At 44.5% G+C, this 20739-nt stretch overlaps 2 protein-coding genes across 2 annotated transcripts; one reads left to right on the top strand and one right to left on the bottom strand.

Moving 5' to 3' along the window:
• The first annotated feature begins 5520 nt into the window (after nucleotides 1–5520).
• On the top strand, nucleotides 5521–7341 carry LOC123069356 (rac-like GTP-binding protein 1). Its single transcript, XM_044492190.1, has 8 exons — nucleotides 5521–5801; nucleotides 5904–5991; nucleotides 6074–6183; nucleotides 6267–6330; nucleotides 6463–6527; nucleotides 6613–6678; nucleotides 6788–6894; nucleotides 6998–7341. The coding sequence occupies exons 1-8, from the start codon at nucleotides 5667–5669 to the stop codon at nucleotides 7029–7031; spliced, it is 669 nt and encodes a 222-aa protein (XP_044348125.1). The 5' UTR covers nucleotides 5521–5666; the 3' UTR covers nucleotides 7032–7341.
• A 404-nt stretch (nucleotides 7342–7745) lies between these two features.
• Nucleotides 7746–16654, bottom strand: LOC123069355 (uncharacterized). Its single transcript, XM_044492189.1, has 6 exons — nucleotides 16409–16654; nucleotides 15124–15424; nucleotides 12024–12430; nucleotides 10401–11947; nucleotides 8322–10096; nucleotides 7746–8239 (listed from the first exon to the last, which is right to left on the bottom strand). The coding sequence occupies exons 2-5, from the start codon at nucleotides 15258–15260 to the stop codon at nucleotides 8408–8410; spliced, it is 3780 nt and encodes a 1259-aa protein (XP_044348124.1). The 5' UTR covers nucleotides 15261–15424; nucleotides 16409–16654; the 3' UTR covers nucleotides 7746–8239; nucleotides 8322–8407.
• Between the last annotated feature and the right edge of the window lie 4085 nt (nucleotides 16655–20739).

Genomic DNA, 20739 nt, shown 5'->3' with positions numbered 1-20739 from the left:
AAGTGTCATAAGTATGACAGAAAAAAAATTGTTTGGCCCAAAAAGTCACGGATGTGTCTTTTTTTTGTAGTGCCAGTTCGGTCTCACCGAAAAGCCCAACATTCATATCTTTAGACGGGTCGGTCTCACCGAGTTTTTGGATCTGTGTCACCAAGTTGAGTCAAAAGTGTGTGACGGTTGGATTTTGGGTGAAGGCTATAAATGCCCCTCCACCCTCATCTTCTCTCTAAGAGAGCCATCAGAACGAAACTACACTTCCACCATTCATTTTTTGATAGAGAACCACCTACTCATGTGTTGAGATCAAGGCATTCCAATCCAGCCATTTGAACCTTAATTTCTAGCCTTCCCAAGTTGCTTTCCACTCCAATCCTTCTCCTACCAAAACCAAATATGTGAGAGTGATTGAGTGTTGAGGAGACTGTCTTTTGAAGCACAAAAGCAAGGAGGTCATCATAAACAACACCATCTATTACCTTTTGGAGAATGGTGTCTCCTAGATTGGTTAGGTGTCACTTGGGAGCCTCCGAGATCTTGTGGAGTTCAACCAAGGAGTTTGTAAGGGCGAGGAGATCGCCTACTTCATGAAGATCTACTCCGAGTGAGGCTAGTCCTTCATGGATGTAAGACATGATGAAATAGACAAGGTTGCTTCTTTGTGGACCCTTTGTGGGTGGAGCCCTCTGTGGACTCACGCAGCCATTACCCTTCGTGGGTTGAAGTATCCATCAATGTGGACGTACGATAGCACCACCTATCGGAACCATGTCAAAAAACACCGTGTCTTCATTGTGTTTGTTTTCTTCAATCCCACGTTTACGTTCATATGCAAAGTCTTTACTTTGCGCTGCTCAACTCTTAGACTTGCATGTGTAGGGTATTGCTTGATTTGGTAGAATTGCTAAAACTTGCCTACAACTATAATTGGCAAAAGGATAAGTTTTTATTTTTTGATCCTATAGTCTCACACTACCTTCTCCCAATATCAACCATCATAGATTTAGGGGGAGAGGAAGTTCAAAGTCTAGGGTAGAATAATCCTTGAATTCTATTGCAAATATTTATTCGACTTTCTAGGGACATGTCTGCACTAAAGGAAGTATTTACTTAGTAATACTATCTCCTTTACATGTCATCCCAATCTTGGTACTCTTGATGTTCTTCCATTTCCTCCTGAAAAAATTCTCTTGTGTCGGTTGGAAAAAGCGTTAGGCATCAGCGAGCGGTTGGCCTTCACCTAGTGCCTAGGCGGTGCTTAAGCGCCCTAGGCACAGCCTAGGCGGTTATATAATTTTTACTGTCAAGCTATATATGTGGTTATTATATGTGTATTTTATTAATTCAGGGCATATAAGTATGTTAACTATCAGCTACTATGATTGGAATATGGCCCTTTTGGCATGTCAGTGCAATATGGCATGCTTTCTCGCTTGGGCAGACAATTTCTTACTTGCCTGCCTAGACTTTTGCTTATGCCCTAGGCAAGGCGTTTGGCCATTGCCTAGCTCCTAGGCGTGCCTAAGCGCCTCCTAGGCACTGCCTTTTCCGACATAGGTTATCTTACCTTGTTTTCTCAAACTTATTTCTTCGGTTAAAAATGATCAAGCACCTCAAGGTAAGTATATGCATCATAATCATGTGCATGATGATCTCTCGCTTCTTGGACATATTGTTTGCAAGAGAGATTCATGAACATGAATATGCTTCATTCACGTCTTTGCTCTGGTGCATATAGCTAAGATGCATGCAACACACCAGGTATCATCCATGTTGTGCATTTGCATTCCAAAAACAGTTACTCTTTAAAAGACTACACACTTGTAGGGGGAGTTTATGTATGTTACATGTCTCTCAAAACTTTCACGTATTAATTAATATACCCTTACTTAAAGCTTTGATGTATGTTGTCATCAATTACCAAAAAGGGGGGGATTGAAAGCACATTTGCTCCCTTGGTGGTTTGGGTAATTCTCAACATACATGTTATTGGACTAACACTTTCATCTAGTATATTTGACGAAAGTTCAATATTGGCATGGCAAGGACATGTGATTGAGGATCCCTTGGAATGCTAAGGAAACACATTGGAAAAAGCTTTAAGACTCTATATTTTTGGTTAAGTGATCAAAGATCACATTGAGTCCATAGGAAAGCCAATACTATTAAAAAGGGGATGAGGTTTTAATCATGAGTCATTTGCTCAAAGTACTTGAAGATATTGCTCCAAAACCCTCAACCACTTTCCCACATTCCCAACTGTCCAAAACCCTAAGTCCAAACTCGGTCCCACAGAGATGCTCAAGACTGTGCCATAAGTCAAACCCTAGAAACTCGATATAACCGAGATGGCATTCGGTCCCACCAAAGTGGAGTGGCCAAGTTTCTGTACCCACTCGACTTCATTACAGAATCACTGAGATGAACCGATTGGAATTACCGAGATGAGGAATCTGCTTAGGCCATCACATATCGGTCTCAGCGAAACATCTAACGTTCGAATCTTTTGCATTGTTCAGTCCCACCAAGATTTACTTTTGGTGTCACCGAGTTGTGTATAAATTTTGTAACGGCTCGATCTTTGGTGATGGCTATATATACCCCTCCACCACCACTCACTCTCAGAGAGAGAAACCAGTACAAAACTACACTTCCCATATCCATTTTCTGAGAGAGAACCACCTACACTTGTTTTGAGATCAAGGCATTCCAATCCAACCATTTTAACATTGATTTCTAGCCTCCCCAAGTTGCTTTCCACTCCAATCCTTCTTCTACCCCAAGCCAAATATGTGAGAGAGTGATTGAGTGGTGTCTCCTAGATTGGTTAGGTGTCACTTGGGAGCCTTCAAAATCATGTGGAGTTGAACCAAGGAGTTTGTAAAGGCAAGGAGATCGCCTACTTCCTAAATATCTACTCCATGTGAGGCTAGTCCTTCGTGGGCGTAAGCCATGGTGGAATATACAAGGTTGTTTCTTCGTGCACCCTTCATGGGTGGAGCCCTCCATGGACTCGCGCAGCCTTACCCTCTGGGGGTTGTAGTCTCCATCAACATGGATTTACGATATCACCACCTATCGGAACCACACCAAAAATATATGTGTCTTCATTGTGTTTGATCTTCCTATCTCTACTACCTTTACTTTCTTGCACTTGCATGTTGTTATCATTTCGCTACCTTATCTCTAGATATGCATGTGTAGGAAGTATTGGATGCAACTTAACTAGTGCTAAAATCTGCCTAATTATCAAGAAAACTAATAATTGCACCTTTGCCTTGTTAAGTGTCTATTTACCCCCCTCTATGCTCCACCTTCTCGATTTTACACAAGATGCTCATGAAGAATATGGGCATGCTTGCAAATACTGATTTCACCGATGTGAGTTTGTCTCCATATGACAGAAGTGTGGAGCAACTCAATAATCTTTTCTCAATTCTAGTGAGCATAGGCACAAAGTCTTGAGTTTTGAGCTTAGAGAAACAGAGTGGCATGCCTAAGTAGGTGATGGGGAGGTTTCTAATTTAGCATCCCAAGAGATCAGACAATATTTGCATTTTGCTGTCAGGAGTGCTGATTAAGATCATGATTGACTTGGAATAATTCACCTTTAAACCAGTATATGTAGCATAATGCGGGAGTAATTTCTTAATATGAGAAAGCTGAATTTCCCTGGCCGGGATGACAAGAATTGTGTCATCGGCATACTGGATCACAGGATAATCAGGGCAAGTTGCATGTTGCAGAGTACTTCCAATCATATTACTGTGCATTCCTTCATTGAACATTGATTGAAGAAGATCAACAACAAGGACAAATACAAGTGGTGAGAGTGGGTCTCCTTTTCTGACACCTTTTTGCAGAGGAATTGTTTGCCTGGAATGCCATTTAGAAGGACAGAAGAGTAGCTTATGTTGTAAATCATCTTAATCCAGTTCAGCCATCTAGGCCCTTAGCTTGTAAGATCTCCATAATGGTATCATGGCTAAGCATATCAAATGCCTTCTCAAAATCCAATTTAAGAAACACAATTTCTTCATTTTTTTTGGTGACACTGATGGAGGTACTCAAATAACCAAGCAAAACAGTCTTGGATACATCTGTTGTTGAGGAATCCATACAGGTCGTCATGAACAAGGGAGAGTATAACCTTTTGCATTCTATTTGCAAGGAGTTTGGTAATAATCTTCATAGTGCAATTGAGCAATGAGATGGGTCTATAATCCCCGGGTGAACTAGCAACCTCTTTTTTGGGATCAAGGTAATGAATGAGTAGTTGATGCATTGCATATTAACCATGCCTTTATGAAAATTAGCAATAAGTTTGTAAAAATCAGGAGCAATGATATCCCAACAAGCCTTGAGAAAAGCAGCATTAAATCCATCTGGTCCTAGTGATTTATCACTAGGCATCTTTTTGACCACATCGTCACTTTCTCTTTTGGAAAACTCGGCTTCAAGTTCTTGCAAATTGTTGATAGGAGTAATCAAGTTATGCAACAAAGGGTTCTCTATAGCCTATGAAAGGCCCATTCTGTTCTTGAAAGCAGCAAATAGGATAGCAGGTTTGGTCATTGTGCTTATTCCCATGCGCATCCTTTAAAATGGTGATAAGATTATTCCTATGCTTGATGGTGGCTTTGGCTTGAAAAAATTTAGTGTTGGCCTCACCAAATTTGATGTTCATGATCGTGGCTCTTTGTTTCCAGTGGATTTTTTGCAAAAACAAATCTGTTCCAAATGGTATTTTAGGATAACTCTGGTACTATTTTCCTCGGATGTCAACTATCTAAATTCCTCAATAGGATCAAAGTAGAATCACAGAATTGGTGTTATCAATGATGTTGCTTAGGTCAGAGATGTTTCTGTCCCAGTTTTTTTATCCCTCTCTCAATCTTTTGAACTTAGCAACAATGTTTTTTGCATTATCATGTTCTGGAACCTGTTGCTCCAAAATTGTTTTTACAACATCTTTGAATTGGGGATGTTCAACCCAAAAAATTTCAAACCTAAAAATCTTAGACCTTGGAATCCAAGTACCAATTTTGATTACAACAGGTACATTATCAGATGTAGTTTTAGCAAGAGGCGACTCTAATTACTACTACGATAGAAATGGAGAAGTCTAAAATCTTTCTTAGGGCTCGTTTGAAGGGCTAACCATGAGTCCATGCCACAACACACGTGCAAGCAAATATAAGTGCAAAGACTGGAAAGTTGCAAAACGGGTCGAAACATGGAAGGGCTCTGCCATTCTATACCCACCCTCCACCAAGTAGGCTCATTTATCTTTTTCGTGAGTGCGTTCTACTCCATCCTTCCCATAATGTGTCAAAACCCGTAATTATTATGGGACGAATGGAGTAGATTGTACGGGGATAGGATAGGAGATCCAAACCTGAAAATAAATCATGATTAGTCAGAGACGCGTTGAGAGTTAGGGGCCACGTGCACCGCAGTTCGTTTACCATTAAAAGCAGAATCTTGGCACGGCAGCCCGGGTTCAAATGTAGCAGTAAAAAGGTCCTCTGGTTCTGGGAGACCCACCCACTGATGTTATGTAGCAGCAGTGCTTTCACTGGAGCAAGCATCCAGACTCACCCCAGAGACAGAGACAGAGAGGGAGAGGCTGTGGCTGACTGGGTGTGGCTGGAGACGAGAGGAGAGACATGAGCGGCGGAGCGGGAGCGGGGGCGGCGGCGGCGGCGGCGGTGAGCAGGTTCATCAAGTGCGTGGCCGTGGGCGACGGCGCCGTGGGCAAGACCTGCATGCTCATCTGCTACACCTGCAACAAGTTCCCCACCGTTGAGTACCACCACTCTCCCTCTCCCTTCTTGGCCTGGCTAGCTTGATCTGGTTTCATTTTGACGAAATGGCTGCTCCTGTTGATGCGGGGTTGGATGCAGGACTACATCCCCACCGTGTTCGACAACTTCAGCGCCAATGTCTCCGTGGACGGCAGCATCGTCAACCTCGGCCTCTGGGACACCGCAGGTCTCCCTCTCTTCTTCCTCCACTCCCCGTCCCCGATGTGGGTGCTTTTCTTCCTGTAATGGTGGTCCGTCTTGGGTTGCAGGTCAGGAGGATTACAGCCGGCTGAGGCCTCTGAGCTACAGGGGAGCCGATGTCTTCATCCTCTCCTTCTCCCTCACCAGCAGAGCAAGCTATGAGAATGTGCACAAGAAGGTACACTCACTCACATTGTGTTGCTCTTCTGAACAGGTGCATTGAGATTACTAACGGCCTGCCTTCAATTTGTTCCTGCGCAGTGGATGCCGGAGCTTCGCCGGTACGCCCCCGGAATTCCTGTACTACTTGTTGGAACCAAGTTGGGTATGCTCTTGAGCTTCTTCTACAGATTTTTAGTTGGATGCCATTCAAATCCACACATTTTGGTGTGCTATCCAGTAATGCATGTGTGTCTTTGGCTGCTCTTGAGCCATCAATTTCCGTATAAATGCGCAGATCTCCGAGAAGATAGAGCTTATCTTGCTGATCATGCAGCTGATTCCATCATAACAACTGAGCAGGTTTATGCCTTTTACACTCGGATGACAGCAACCAGCTTGGCATTTTGAAATGATACTAGTACCAAATTAACTTTCCACATGTTAGGGTGAGGAGCTTCGGAGACAAATAGGTGCGGTGGCATACATAGAATGCAGCTCCAAGACACAAAGAGTATGGCTTCTGCTGCATCCGAACAATAAAAGGCCCTGGGATTTCAAAGAGTTCTAGTACATATGTCTAAAAACATTCTTTCTTTTTTTCCCTTGATAATTGTTGACAGAACATTAAGGCTGTCTTTGACACCGCAATCAAGGCGGTTCTTCAACCTCAAAGGCACAAGGAGGTAGCCAAAAAGGAAATCCGGACTCGCTCTAGTCGGTCAGTAAGGTAGGGTTCAAGTTTATGCTATTTTCTCAAACCAATCACCGGTCGTTTTGAACAAAATTCTCGACATCTTGATTTCCATTCACGTCCCCGCTTCATTTTGTAGGCGGTACTTCTGCGGGAGTGTTTGCTTAGCATAGTCGAGAACAACATTGTGGAGTCTTTCCTCGACATGATGCTCAGATGGCGCGTGGTTGTTCTCGAAATGGGATAGACAGTGATGGTAGAAGCATCTCATTACTAGCAGCTAGACGGAACTCCTAGTTCTCTCGTGCACTGTGGTGTGGAGCACCTTGAATCCTTGATGATGTAAGATACAGTAGGTATCAAGTTTTGCCTCTGTAATAAGGCATGCTCGTGTGGATGATCAAATTTCAAACCTCCCACTACTTGGGCAGGCTAGAAAATCTCAGGGTAATATGCACAAACAAGATAATCTCGTTTGTCTAACAAGCTTTCTGCCTATTTTCCCTGCAAAAACAAAGTTTCTGCCTATTTTTACCATTTTGTTTAACAAATTTAAAAAGGCACTTCCGTGGCTATTTTTTCAACACCCAAAAACAAGTCCAGCACAACTTAGTCTTTCTAGTACAAAAAGTCAACCTAAATGAAGAGAAAAACACAACTGGAACAATAGTGGAAACAACCTCCTGACGCCTAGAGTAACTCTATTCAACAAAACGAACGTAAATCATATCCGGCAGAATCATCATCCTTCTCAGCGTGATATCCAAATCAGTGGTATGCATGCTTGAACAGAGTTAAATTTCACTCAAAAATATCTAATGAAATTATATTCAACAGAATCATCAGTATAACATGCCACCAACAGGACAAGCAACAACACAATTGTATGATTAATGAGTCACACAAAGTATAATCTTCTTAAATATTGGACTGAACCATCCTTCATGACTTAAGAGTAAAACTACGGCGGCAGTTGTTTACAACATCTTACAGCTATAACCATTCAGCCAACATTACCACTGACAACCCATCCTTTAGAAGTAAGTGACTGCAATTCGATAGTTTACAACATCTGGCAGCTAGATGTAATCTGCCGATATTACCACCACTAACCATCCTTTGCACCAGTCACAACATTTGTAAACAAAAATAATGTTAATCACACAATAGGCAAGCCCTAAAATCAAAAGCTTACTCACTTTCTCTTGACTAGACAACTAGATATGAGGATAGTTCATCCGCTTTCTCACGACCTCAGGAGGTATAATCTCTTCTTGGCCTATTACATTACATACATAAGCTGGAGGCTGCAATTTGAGAGCCCCTGGTAACTGCAATATTTCCATCCAGAAAAGGGAGCATACATATCTTACTAAGGAGCCTGCATGCAACATCAATGACTAAAGTAAGTGACCGTTCATTTCCACCACGGTGATCTTTTTACAAGGAAATAATGAGCTTACCTTACAAACAATAGAGCGTTTGACACCATAAACATGAAATGTATTATTCTAAATGTTTTGGAAATGTATGCACACCGCCGTCTGCTTCAAATGTCCGCCCTCATATACTCATTGTCATCACTAATTGTAGTAAAATCACATGGATTTCTGTTGGTCACACAGATATCCTGTCTTACCAACCTATCCAAGGGATTGGGATTGGCCATTCTCCCTTGATCTCTGGTCCAAGACTGAGCAGTACCATTCCTGACTGAAGAAAATCCTGGACTGGAACTAACAGAACTCAACCGCCGCGCATTCCATGCTGCTGAATGCATCCCTGAGTTCAATGCCTCAACATTCCCCCTTCTGTTTATATCAATCGATGTTATCCCTTTGGACACCCCTATTTTGTAACCTGACTGTGTCCCACAGCTCTCCGACCAGTCTGCAATTTCCTTCTGCAGCAAGGAACTGAGCACACCAACTCTAGGAAGTGGACGTAACGGTCTGTGCAAATTTGGCTGGAGCGGATGACGTGATAAATCCTCTAGCGTCAATGGAATCCTTCCATTTAGGTTACTTCCATAGGATGTGCTACCTGATCCCATGCCATTTAGGTTACTTCCATACTGCGTGCTAGCTGATCCCATGCCATTTAGGTTACTTCCATACAGTGTGCTAGCTGATCCAATGTACTGATTGTGTGCTCCACACAATGAGCTAGTTGATCCCATGTAATGATTGTGTGCTTCGCACAATGTGCTAGCTGATCCTATGTACTGATTCTGTGCTCCATACGGTGTGCTAGCTGATCCGATGGACTGATCCTGTGCATAGTGTGAATTCCGAAGTTGAAATTCCATCTGGTTCCTGCTAGACCCTTCATAGTTGAAACTGGCTAACATTGGTGACTCGGTCAATCTCAGGGGATGAGTAGCAGGCATGATTTCTCTTGGATAAAAACCTGAATGTCCAACATTTCTTCCATCACACAGGTTACCAGCTTCCATGGTTGACACTGAACTTGGAAAACTTCTTGCCTGGACTGAGTTAACTGCTCTATTTGTATAGTGGTCAAGTGTCGAAATTACTGGCTGGCGAGTGGGATAATAACGATTAGCTCCCGCCACATCAGTATAAGTTAAATCAACCGTGTCAATGCTAGGTCTGAACTGAGCACAACCTGTTGTGGTTGATAAATCCCTTGGAAGTGCCTTGAAAGGTTCCCACATCGACTTCTTTGCTCCCATATGGCTCCAGCGCTCAGGTGTTGCTTCGGCAAGAGGCTGATCCTTGTCTGGTGATAATAGTGGCGAGGTTGCAGCAATAGTGACTAATTCTCCCATGCCCGAATGTGCCTGTGGTTCCTGGGTAGACATTACATGACCAGGAGTCTGTAATTTGAGAGCATGCGTATGAGTAGCGTGTGTGGTGGCTGCTACACGATTCTGCAATGCATTCTGGTAACTATCTGGTTCCAAAGGCCGCTTCTGCTGTGAAGTGGTGTCAATCACACTTGACACATAATTTGGACCATCCTCGGCAGCTATTATAGTACAATCTTCATCTTCCATTGTCTTGGATTGAGTATGACTAATATCAGCAGAATCAGTCTCAGTTATCAGTGGTCTCTTATCCTGACATCTTGCAAGCAGTTCAACAATATCCATTGGAATGTCATCTGTCATGGCATTTTTTTCGTGCATCACTTCTTGCTTTTTTTTATTTCTCTTCTTAGGTAGTTTCTGCTCAAAGGCAGTCACGTTCCGGATAACATGCTTACCTGGAGAAACCTGAGGAAACAAATGAGGCAAAACAGTTATTCTCTTACAATATTTAGCAGAGAAGCACTATAAATTTTTCATTGTGTTAACACTAATATTGCACAACAGAAAGTAAAATAATTAATACAGGATGTGAATTGAAGATGAGTAAATTTCATATTGACCATATGATCATCAAGCACAATGAAGGGGGGGGGGGGGTATGCATATAGCCTATCATAGTAATTTAAATAGAACAAAATGCCACATGATTCGCAACAAATGGGAACAGGGCAAAGCCGACCACCCATAAGGAACATGGCTTGATTCTTACCTTCTTCAGGCGCCGCTGCACAGACTTTCTGGGTACCATTTGGCATTGATCATCTGTCCTGAGTACAGCCGTCTCTTCAGTGTTGACATCATCATGTTCCGCATTGACAGTTGAAGGAATTTTCCTCTTACACAAACTCATCTTTTTTACCTTTGACAAGGACCTCTGCCTACAATTATCGGATTCAGTTTCACACATGCCATTTGTGTTCTGCGTATCTCTCTCCAGATTATCGTTCTGAATACTTTCATCACCTTCCCTAGTGCTGGCAGTAGGTGGTATTTTTCTCTTGCTCAACTCCTGAGCTGAGGATATAAAATCATCTTGAACACCTTTCAAAGCAACTTTATCAACAGTATTATATTTTGAATTAGCAGCAGAAGAATCATTATCCTTGTATTCCGTGTCCTTTTTCTCGGTTCTTAATTTCTTCGGAATTCTTTTCATCCAATCCATAAGCGAAGACCCCTCATCATCAACAGCATCAACTCCTTTGTATTTTGCCTTCTTCTTAGCAGTTTTTGACGATATTTCTCTCAACATCTGTCGGCTAACAGGAACAACACCATCATGCTGGATACTGGCAGTTGGAGGCATTTTCCTCTTACTCAAACTAACGGTTTTTACATTTGATAAGAACCTCTCTGTGGAGGTCTCAGCTTCCATTCGCCTCATGTCATCTGTGCTCTGTGTATTTCTCTCAAGATTATCATTCTGGATATTTTCATCACCTTGCTGCATACTGGTAGTAGGTAGGGTATTTTTCTTGCTCAATTTCCAACCTGAGGATGGAAAATCTTGATGCGTATCCTTAGAGGCAAATACATCTGCAGTAGATTTTGAAGCAGAAGAATCACAATCCTTGTGTTCTGAATCTTTCTTCTCAGTTCTTAATCTCTTCGGTATTCTCTTCATCCAATTCATAAGTGAAGATTCATCATCTTCAACATCAACTCCTTTGTCTTTTGCCACGTTCTTCGTAGTTTTTGACAAGATTTCTCCCACTGCCTGTTGGTCAACAGAAGGAACATCATCCGTACTTCTATCATCCTCGCAGAGATCAGCAACCTTTTCGCCATTAACTTCAATACCACTTCTAGAACCCCCGACCGGATCAGTATTGATGATTTCTGATAGCAGCCGAAGCTTTATTTGCTTTCTCCGACCGACTTTTACATCTGAACTGCCAACCTGTGCAATACGTTTCCCTTTCTTCTTCTTCTTACATGTAGATCCAATACTTCTTTTTGGAGCTGCTTCTTCACACGGACCACTGTTACCGACCTGATCACCTTTCTGCCCAGATATTGGTTTAGCAACTTTGGGAATAGTGTGGTCAACACTCAGTACCTCCTTGTTTTTCCCATTTTCTTCTGCATCAAGCTTCATACTTGCTTCACTAAGTTTTGAACTGGATGGGATTGCAATGGCATTTCCTTCTCTGCTTACTCTAATCTGGGAATCTTCAGGTAAGGCCATGATATCCACAGAAGCATTATCTGAGATATTTGCGATTGTAACTTGATTAGTTGACGGCCCCTGTAAATCTGAGGATATAACAGCTATGTTAGCTACACTCAGACCAGAAAATGCTAGTTAGGAATTTAGCAAGACCTACCATACCTTTCATGGGTGGATCAGTATTCGCCTCATAATGTGAGTTGCATTTGGAATTGTTTTCTATGTTACTCTTCAGAAGTGCTGATCTATCAGGATTCTTCTCTTGAGCTAACAGTTGTGTGCAGGGAAATAAGCTTCTGAAATCAACGCTAGTAGGCACTAAAGTGCTCTGAACAAATCTAATAGAGCAACCATCCCTTGAGACATTCTTCGCCGTAAAAACTGCTCTAGATGTTGTTCTGTCATCTAAGATTTTCATCTCATCCAAGCACACGGAGCAATCCCATCGTCGAAACTTTGCTACTGAGAACGGGCGCAAACTGTTATGGCGTTCATCCAGTTGTTTCTGAGCACTGAAACTCTGAGATAGAGAGCAGAATTTTGCATCCATCTTCTGAGAAACATACCCGCTGGCATAAAGATAGATCATTATAAGATACACATCATATGTAATAGCACATTGTTTGCTTCAATGAATAAAGTGTAAACTCATATATTGCCTACAATATTGAACCCACTTCAACAGCAAGTGTAGACGGATTCTCTCTCAAAAAAAATAGTTAAGACATATTCATTCATAGGTTGTACCATAAACCTAGTTCAGACAGAGGGCCTTTATTGACATGCGGGGCAACTAACACAATTGAATTAGTAACCTCTTGTGATGTGAGAATATGTAAAACAGACTTTTTGTTCAAATATATAAAATAGACTTGTTGATATAATTTAATCTTTTGTAGTGGGTGAAGTGCAAATAGACATGAACAATTGTAATTGGTCTAAATGAACTAAGACTAAAATATATTGATGCATATATATCTAAAATAATTGAGTTATTAATAGCAATTTCATAAAAATAACCAACGTAAATCATGTGAGAAAGAAATAGGACCTGTTTGCATGCTAGTTAAGATACACAAAGAAAGAAAAGGAGGTTGCATGTCTAATATGTCCAAGACATCTGGTTTTCTCACCAAAAAAGATAAGGAACAAATGAAAAAGTTGCCTTTTCAGAAAACACATATGCCAGCACAGTGGAAAATATATAATGATGAGGCAAAAACTGTTATATCAGCTATAAAGGACTTGACTAATGAAGTGCACATTAATCAGTTCTAGCCATCTGAAAGGGGTGCATGGTTGATCGACATGAACTCTAAACTCTCTTGACACTGCAAATGATTAAACATGGAAACGTTTCCTTAGAACATAATTGTAAGTTTGGATCTTTCCCGATACTCCTTGGTATCGCAGCCTTGGATCTAACGCCTAAAAATCCTGGATGGAAGGAGTGCGCTATGAACGTGGAAGAGAATTCTGGGGCAATTCGGTCCACTTGGAATTGAAAAACGGCTAACACTGCAAATGACTAAACATGGAAACCTTAGAAGATAATGTAAATTTGGAGGGAATATGTTCTATCTTCTAACCACCCCTTTACATGCAAATCTAGGCATGAGAAAAATGGGAACAGAGTTAGGCCAAGCTATAATGAGAATCCAAATTATATAGGTTCATTTTACTATATTTATCAGCTGGTTCTATGGAAATGTCAGACACACAAGAGAGCTTCCTAGCACAATAGGAGCAAAAACTGATGGTACTTCAGATCCGGCTGAAGCTGATGTGGCAACTGATGAATCTCCCGCTTTCTGGGAGAGGAGGTTCTCAACACTGAAATCGCTCGTGATGGTAAAAATCCAAGGCTGAGAAGCTGATACGGTGCAGTTGCAACCATCGCCTGATGTGTCTGTCGCAGCTAGCGAGCCTGTCAGCGCTCCTAGTGCTGACTCGCTGCCTAATGATGGAAAGAAGTAGTGTGCAAAAATGGAAGCAGATGTTGCTGTTCACTTGTTCCGGAACCGCTGCAGATGCATGAGCCGGATAGAAAATTTAACAACTGCCTAGACAAAGGTGATTGGGATCAGCCATTGCCACCTATAGGAGAGGATGCGGGAGCTGATGAAAGTGAGAAGTAGATTATGCAAATGTCGTATATGTAGAACGTATTGCGAAGCCTGTTGTATTCAGAGCAGCTTGTTGATGCATAAGTTATAATTATCTAATCCTCTTGCTGAAATCGCGTTCGATGAAACACGTCAACAAAAATGTCAGGTACACAAATGCAATTGTACAGCATGGCTAAAATAAATGCATGCATCCGCATGAACAAGATAAATATGACAAACACACAATGGAAGCAGATGTTGCTGTTCACTTTCAGGACCCGCTGCAGATGCATGTGAGCCGGATGGAAATGTTAACAACTGCCCAGACAGAGAGGGTTGGGATCAGCAATTGGCACCAAGAGGAGAGGATGTGGGGGCTGATGATAGTGAGAAGTAGATTATGTAAATGTTGTATATATGTAGAACATATTGAGAAGCCTGTTGTACTCAGAGCAGCTTGCTGATGCATAAGTTATGATTATCTAATCCTTTTGATGAAATCCCGTTCAATGAAACGCGTCAAAAAAAATGTCAGGTACACAAATACTCCCTCCGTTCGGAATTACTCGTCCAAGAAATGAATGTATCTAGATGTATTTTAGTTGTAGATACATCCATTTTTATGACAAGTAATTCCGAACGGAGGGAGTACAAATCTAGAGCATGGCTAAAATAAATGCATGTATCCACGTAAACAAGACAAATATGAAAAACACACAATAATTACTCAACAAAAGACAGTAGTATTATTTGAATATATATTCCTCAAGGCTGCAAAGCAGCAGCAGCCAGGTAGCTGGGAGAAGAGACACTCATATAGACACGCACTTGTGTAGCAGTGATGATATCATGTGCTCAGATGCATCCATACTGAAGACTATGGTGGATATGAAGTAGAAAAGAGAATGAAACGCCAAATATAACAAGTAGTTAGCAGAAATCACTGCTAACCAAGACTAATAAATGCACTTGACTAACCATTAATTGGATTCGTCTTGCATCAAAACACAGTCATACATATGCATGTTACAATGCATGCATGCTTAAACTCAGACGAGTATGTAAACGTAAGCTCAAAGGATTGTGCAAAAGTGTAAGCTGACCAGTGCCATATAGCATGATAGGACAGTTAACGAGGTAACAGAGATGATTACCATATGGAGAAATGCTTGCATGGCTGCTCTGCTGACGTATCATCAGTTTCAGCGACCACTGCACCCTCACGCTTGGGTAGTTCCGCTGGTGCAGCACTGGTTCCTCCATCGCTCTCCTCTACTGCAGCCACTTCCATTGGTACTTGCACAACACAGAACACCTTCTTGTGATGATCCAGCAACGAAACGGAACAACTCAAACACCGAAGCAGCACGCAGAAGCGAAACAAAACGCAGCTTGGATCATCATGCAGAACCCTGAGCACACGTCTCAAGAAAGATGGCTAGGTAGGTTGAAAGCCTGAAACAAGAAGCAAGCACATATTAGACGAGGAACAAAACACAAAGATGGCTTAGCTTGTCTATCCATGCATGCATGCAAGCAAGCAAACTCATTCAGCTCATGGAATATAGAGAATGACACGACACAAAGGTAAACAATCACACAGCAAACCAAGCTAAGACAGTAATGAATGCAACCCAGCCACATCTCCAACCAATCCTCAGCAGATAACATGCATACCGAGGGAAAGGAAACACGCCCACGCAGCTACTTGTGCGGAGACGTGTAGACACGCAGCTAATGGTAAGGAACTAAGCAATAAAGCTGTGCGCTCCAGGCCGACCTTGCTACTGACTGCGGAGCTCAGTGTAAGCTTCGACCCTTTTTTTTGGCGACATGAAATATAGACGCGCGGCGACAGCATCCGAGAGCCACGGAGTTGGGAGGTGGGGCTCGAGTCCCGAGAGGCCCATGCACAGCTGGAAACACTGCCAAGACCCCACGCAGACAAAAAAGCAAGCAAGGCAAACAGTACAGCCCACCCCCCATGAGCCCCTCTCCCCACCGCTCTTGGCCTGGCGGTTACCCTCCTCGCCGAGATCCATGAAATGATAGCCACGAAACCTAGGCAAAAAAAAGGAGGCGTCGCTGCTTGGACGAACGAGCAGATCCCCTTCCGAAAACCTGCCGGGCCACGCAAGCTACGCAAGGAACAAACATCAAGTCCTACTCCATGAAATCATTAATCCAAAATGGGGTGGAGATGTAGCAGCCGATTAGTACAAAAGGAGATTAAATCCATGGTTTTTTTTTCACCCGCCAGACGTAAATCTACCGCTGGGGCTTGGAGAGGAGGCAAGAAACGGAAAGATTTGACCCGAGGAGAAAAGGAGACGCCGAGAGATTAGGGTGAAAACGACGGAACCCCTGCCCCCTCACCAGATCCACCAAGAAAAGGCAGGAGGAGCTCGCAGAGACGGGATCGAGTAGATCAAACCAAACCTGTGAGGATGACAAGGCTCGACCCCAGACGCTTCGGCACGCACGATCCACGGCGAGGGGCGTCGCGGCCGCCGGGGAAGGGATCGCAGCGAGGCCGGGGCGGGGGCTGGGCCTCCGTGGCGGCGCGGCGGCGGCTCCGGCGGGAATTTGGGGGGAGTGTGGGTGGGGAAAGGCGCGTGCTTTAGGGTTTTTTGGGGAGATGGGTGCCGAGGGAGAGAGAGCGGGTGGGGAGGTAGAGAAAGAGGATGGGTGGGAGGGATGGAGGGAGGGAGGTGGTGATGGAGAGAAAAAGGCAGCTGGGAGGGAGAGGGCGTAATCAGCTGCGGCCGGCGTGTGTGTGGACGCGAATGTTTCCTTCCCGGGGAGACGTGCCCATGTGCCCTTTGACACCACGTCAGCCCCTGCCCATACCCATGCCAGGTTTTGCTGTGGTACGAAACATACTGCTCTGCCAAAGTGTGTGTGTGTGTGTGTGTGTGTGTGTGTGTGTGTGTTTACATTTTTCTTCAATGTTTGCTTGATTTGGTGCCATGGCATTGAGTTTTTTCATTGTCGTTCTATATTTGTATTATTTATTTATGTGAATTACATTTTCTGTTTTATTAGACATTTGTGAGTATACGTTTTTTCTATTAATTAATCTTTGATGTAAGAAGTGATGTTGTTTGCGGTGGTGCTGCAGGTTCGACTTGTGATCGGTAGATCCGCGTGCCACATGGCCACGGTCTTCTGTCGTGGCCTCCCACTACGCACACATCCCACATCGGTCGGGAGGCGTGATGACAGACGGAGCCAGGAACGAAGCAAACCCCGGGCCAATTTTTTTCCAGGAGTGTGGATTTTTTTAGCACTTATAACCACCCAAAAATATCTCATACCATTCAATGCAGACTACGCAATTCGTACAGAGAACAAGTGGAAAGAATCAAAGAAATTTACCAGGTTTAGGCAAGGGAAGAAAGGGGATGGCGCGTGGCGGCGAACGGCGCACACATGGATGGAGCTTGGCCGTCGGGGTGGGAACAGTGGAGCTAATGGAGAACTCGCCGTCAAGCACGTGATGCCTGGGGAAGTTGGGGGTCCGGAAGGCAGCGGTTGGAGGGTCGGCGCCACGGCGGCGATAACCTAGATGGCGGCCGAACAGGGAGGCGGTGGCACGAGGTTGGAGTCGCGTGTGTCTTGTGCATGCGACGGTGTGAATTAGGTCATGTGTAGTCCCTTGGTCGTGCTCGCGCTTGTGAACCAACCAAACAAGGCTTTGGGCCTCCTTTGAATGGGCTGAACCCCGGGCCCATAAAAATCTATATATATACTAGCTAGCAAAAATTCCCACACCCATGGGCCTGGGCTCTGGGTGTCCGAGGCTCAACTCTGCCCCTGATGACAATCCAGGCCCCCAAGTGCCTATTGTGTTGTACACTTTCACATTCAATGTGGCGGATGATGGGATATGACATAGTTGGGCTCGCATCGCTTCGCGCTCTCACTTGACTAGAAATGACCTGAATTGATTGGTCCATCGCTCTCTCAGCAATCAAGTCGGACGAGGCCTAGCCTATGTCAGGAATGACATCAGGCATGACTTCATCAAGATTCACGGCGCTCTCGCGAGCCGGTCTCAACCAAGTTTGACCGAATCGAGCACAAGCGGCACGGGCATCAAGGTCGTCAGGAATCGACACTGAACGACTCGGCCCTTGGCACAATCAAGATAAGGTGAATGAGTTGGATGTGAGGCACCTCACGTGTCTGGGTCCGTCTTACCATTGGGTATTCGAACCCGACTATTAGGGTGCTTTATGGTTTTTTAGGAGATGGGTGCCGAGAGAGAAGGGGTGGGGGAGAGAAAGTGGATAGATGGGAGGGAAGCGGGTGGTGATGGAGGACTAGAAAAGGGCGGCTACGAGAGATGGGCGATGAGTTGCGGTCGGCTTGTGTGGACACGGATGTTTACTTCCTGGGGAGACACGTCCCATGTGCCCTTGCCACCACGTCAGCCCCTGCTCATAACCATGACGGATTTTGCCGTGGTACCAGACACACTATGTGCCATGCATGTATGTGTGTGTTTTACATTTCCTCTGCAATGTGTGTTTAGTACCATAGCTTTGAGTTTTTCCACTATTGTTCTATTATTATTTATGTGAATTTTTTTCTGTATTTTTGCGGTGGAGACATTTGCGAGTGTAGGTTGTATCTATTAGCCAATCTCGGATATAAGTAGTGATGTTGTTTGCGGTGGTGATGCAGGTTGGACCTGTAATGGACCCGCGCGCCACATGGCCATGGTCTTCTGTCGTGATCTCCCACTATGTGCACGATCCACGTGGGGAGCGAGGCGTCAAGATGACGGTCCAGGCCCTCAAGCGCATATTGTGTCGTCCACTCACATTTAGTGTTGCAACCGATGGGATATGACATGATCGGGCTTGCGTCACTTCGTGCTCTCGCTTGACCCGACATGAGCTAGATAGATGGATTCGTCGCTCTCTCTCAGCAACCGAACCAGGCGAGGCCTAGCCTATGTCAGGAATGGCATCGGGGATAACTTCATCAACATTCCGGCGCTTCATCCTCTTGTTAGAATGTATCAACCAAGTTTGACCGACTCGAGCCCAAGTGGCGCGGTCCTCAAGGTCGTCAAGAGTCGACGATCGATGAATCAGCCCCTGGCACAACCAAGATAAGGTGAAGGAGCCGGATGTCGGGCACCCCTCACCTGTCTGGACCCAGCTTACCATTGGGTATTCACACCCGACTGTTAGGGTGCTTTAGGGTCTTGGGGGGATGAGTGGACACACACACACACAGAGAGAGAGAGAGAGAGGGGGGGAGAGAGGAGATGGTGGGAGTAATAAAAAGATGACGGATTTGAGGGAAGGAGTTGGTGATGGAGAAGAGAAAAGGGTAGCTCAGAGGGAGTGGCGATCAACTATGGATTGTGTGTGTGTGGACACGAATGTTTCCTTCCCAGATCGACGCTCCCTATGTGCCATTGCCAGCCACCACGTCCGCACCTGCCCATACCCATGCCAGTTTTTTCCGTGGTATAGAACACCCTAGTGTGCCGTGTGTGTATTTGTGTACTTTACATACATTTCCTCTACAATATGTGTTTGGTGCCATAGCTTTGAGTTTTTTCAGTGTTATTCTATTATTATTTATGTGAATTACGTTTTCTATATTTTCTGGTGCAGACATTTGCGAGTATGGGTTGTATCCTTTAATTAATCTTTTATATAAGCAGTGGTATTGTTTGTGGTAGTGACGCCGGGTTGGACTTGTAATGGACCCACGCGCCACGTGGCCACGGTCTTCTATCGTGGCCTCCCACTACACGGATGCGCCGCATGGGGCGCAGGGCGTGAGGATGACGTTCCAAACCCTCAATCATCTATTATGTTGTCCGCTCGCACTTAATGCCGCATACAATGGCACATGACATAGTTTCGCATGTTGGGGAACGCAGTAATTTCAAAAAAAAATCCTACAATCATGCAAGATCTATCTAGGTGATGCATAGCAACGAGGGGGAGAGTGTGTCGACGTACCCTCGTAGACCGAAAGCGAAGCGTTAAGTAACACGGTTGATGTAGTCGAACGTCTTCGCGATCCAACCGATCAAGTACCAAACACACGGCACCTCCGCGATCTACACACGTTCAGCTCGGTGACGTCCCTCAAACTCTAGATCCAGCTGAGGCCGAGGGAGAGTTCCGTCAGCATGACGGCATGGTTACGGTGATGATAAAGTTACCGGCGCGGGGCTTCGCCTAAGCACTACGACGATATGACCGAGGTGGAAAACTGTGGAGGGGGGCACCACACATGGCTAAAGATCAACTTGTGTGTCTATGGGGTGCCCCCCACCCCGTATATAAAGGAGGAGAGGAGGGGGTCGGCCGGCCTCAAGGGGCGCGCCCAGGGGGGAGTCCTACTCCAAGTAGGATTAGGTTTCCCCCTTTCCTAGTCCAACTAGGAGGAGAAGGAAGGAGGGGAAGGAGAGAAGGAAGGGGGGGCCGACCCCCTAGTCCAATTCGGTTTGGGCTAGGGGGGCGCGCGCCTCACCTTGACCTGCCTCCTCTCTTCCACCAGTTGTCCCATGAGGCCCAATAACCCCCCCCCAGGGGGGGGGGGTTCCGGTAACCCCCGGTACTCCAGTTTTATCCGAAACTTGTCCAGAACACTTCTGGTGTCCGAATATAGCCGTCCAATATATAAATCTTTATGTCTCGACCATTTCGAGACTCCTCGTCATGTTCGTGATCTTATCCGGGACTCCGAACAACCATCGGTACATCAAATCACATAAACTCATAGTACCAATTGTC

The sequence above is a fragment of the Triticum aestivum genome, chromosome 3B (assembly GCF_018294505.1).
Source record: "Triticum aestivum cultivar Chinese Spring chromosome 3B, IWGSC CS RefSeq v2.1, whole genome shotgun sequence".
Lineage (NCBI taxonomy): Eukaryota > Viridiplantae > Streptophyta > Magnoliopsida > Poales > Poaceae > Triticum > Triticum aestivum.
Note: the sequence above shows the minus strand (reverse complement) of the source record. Positions and strands in the feature narration are given on the sequence as shown.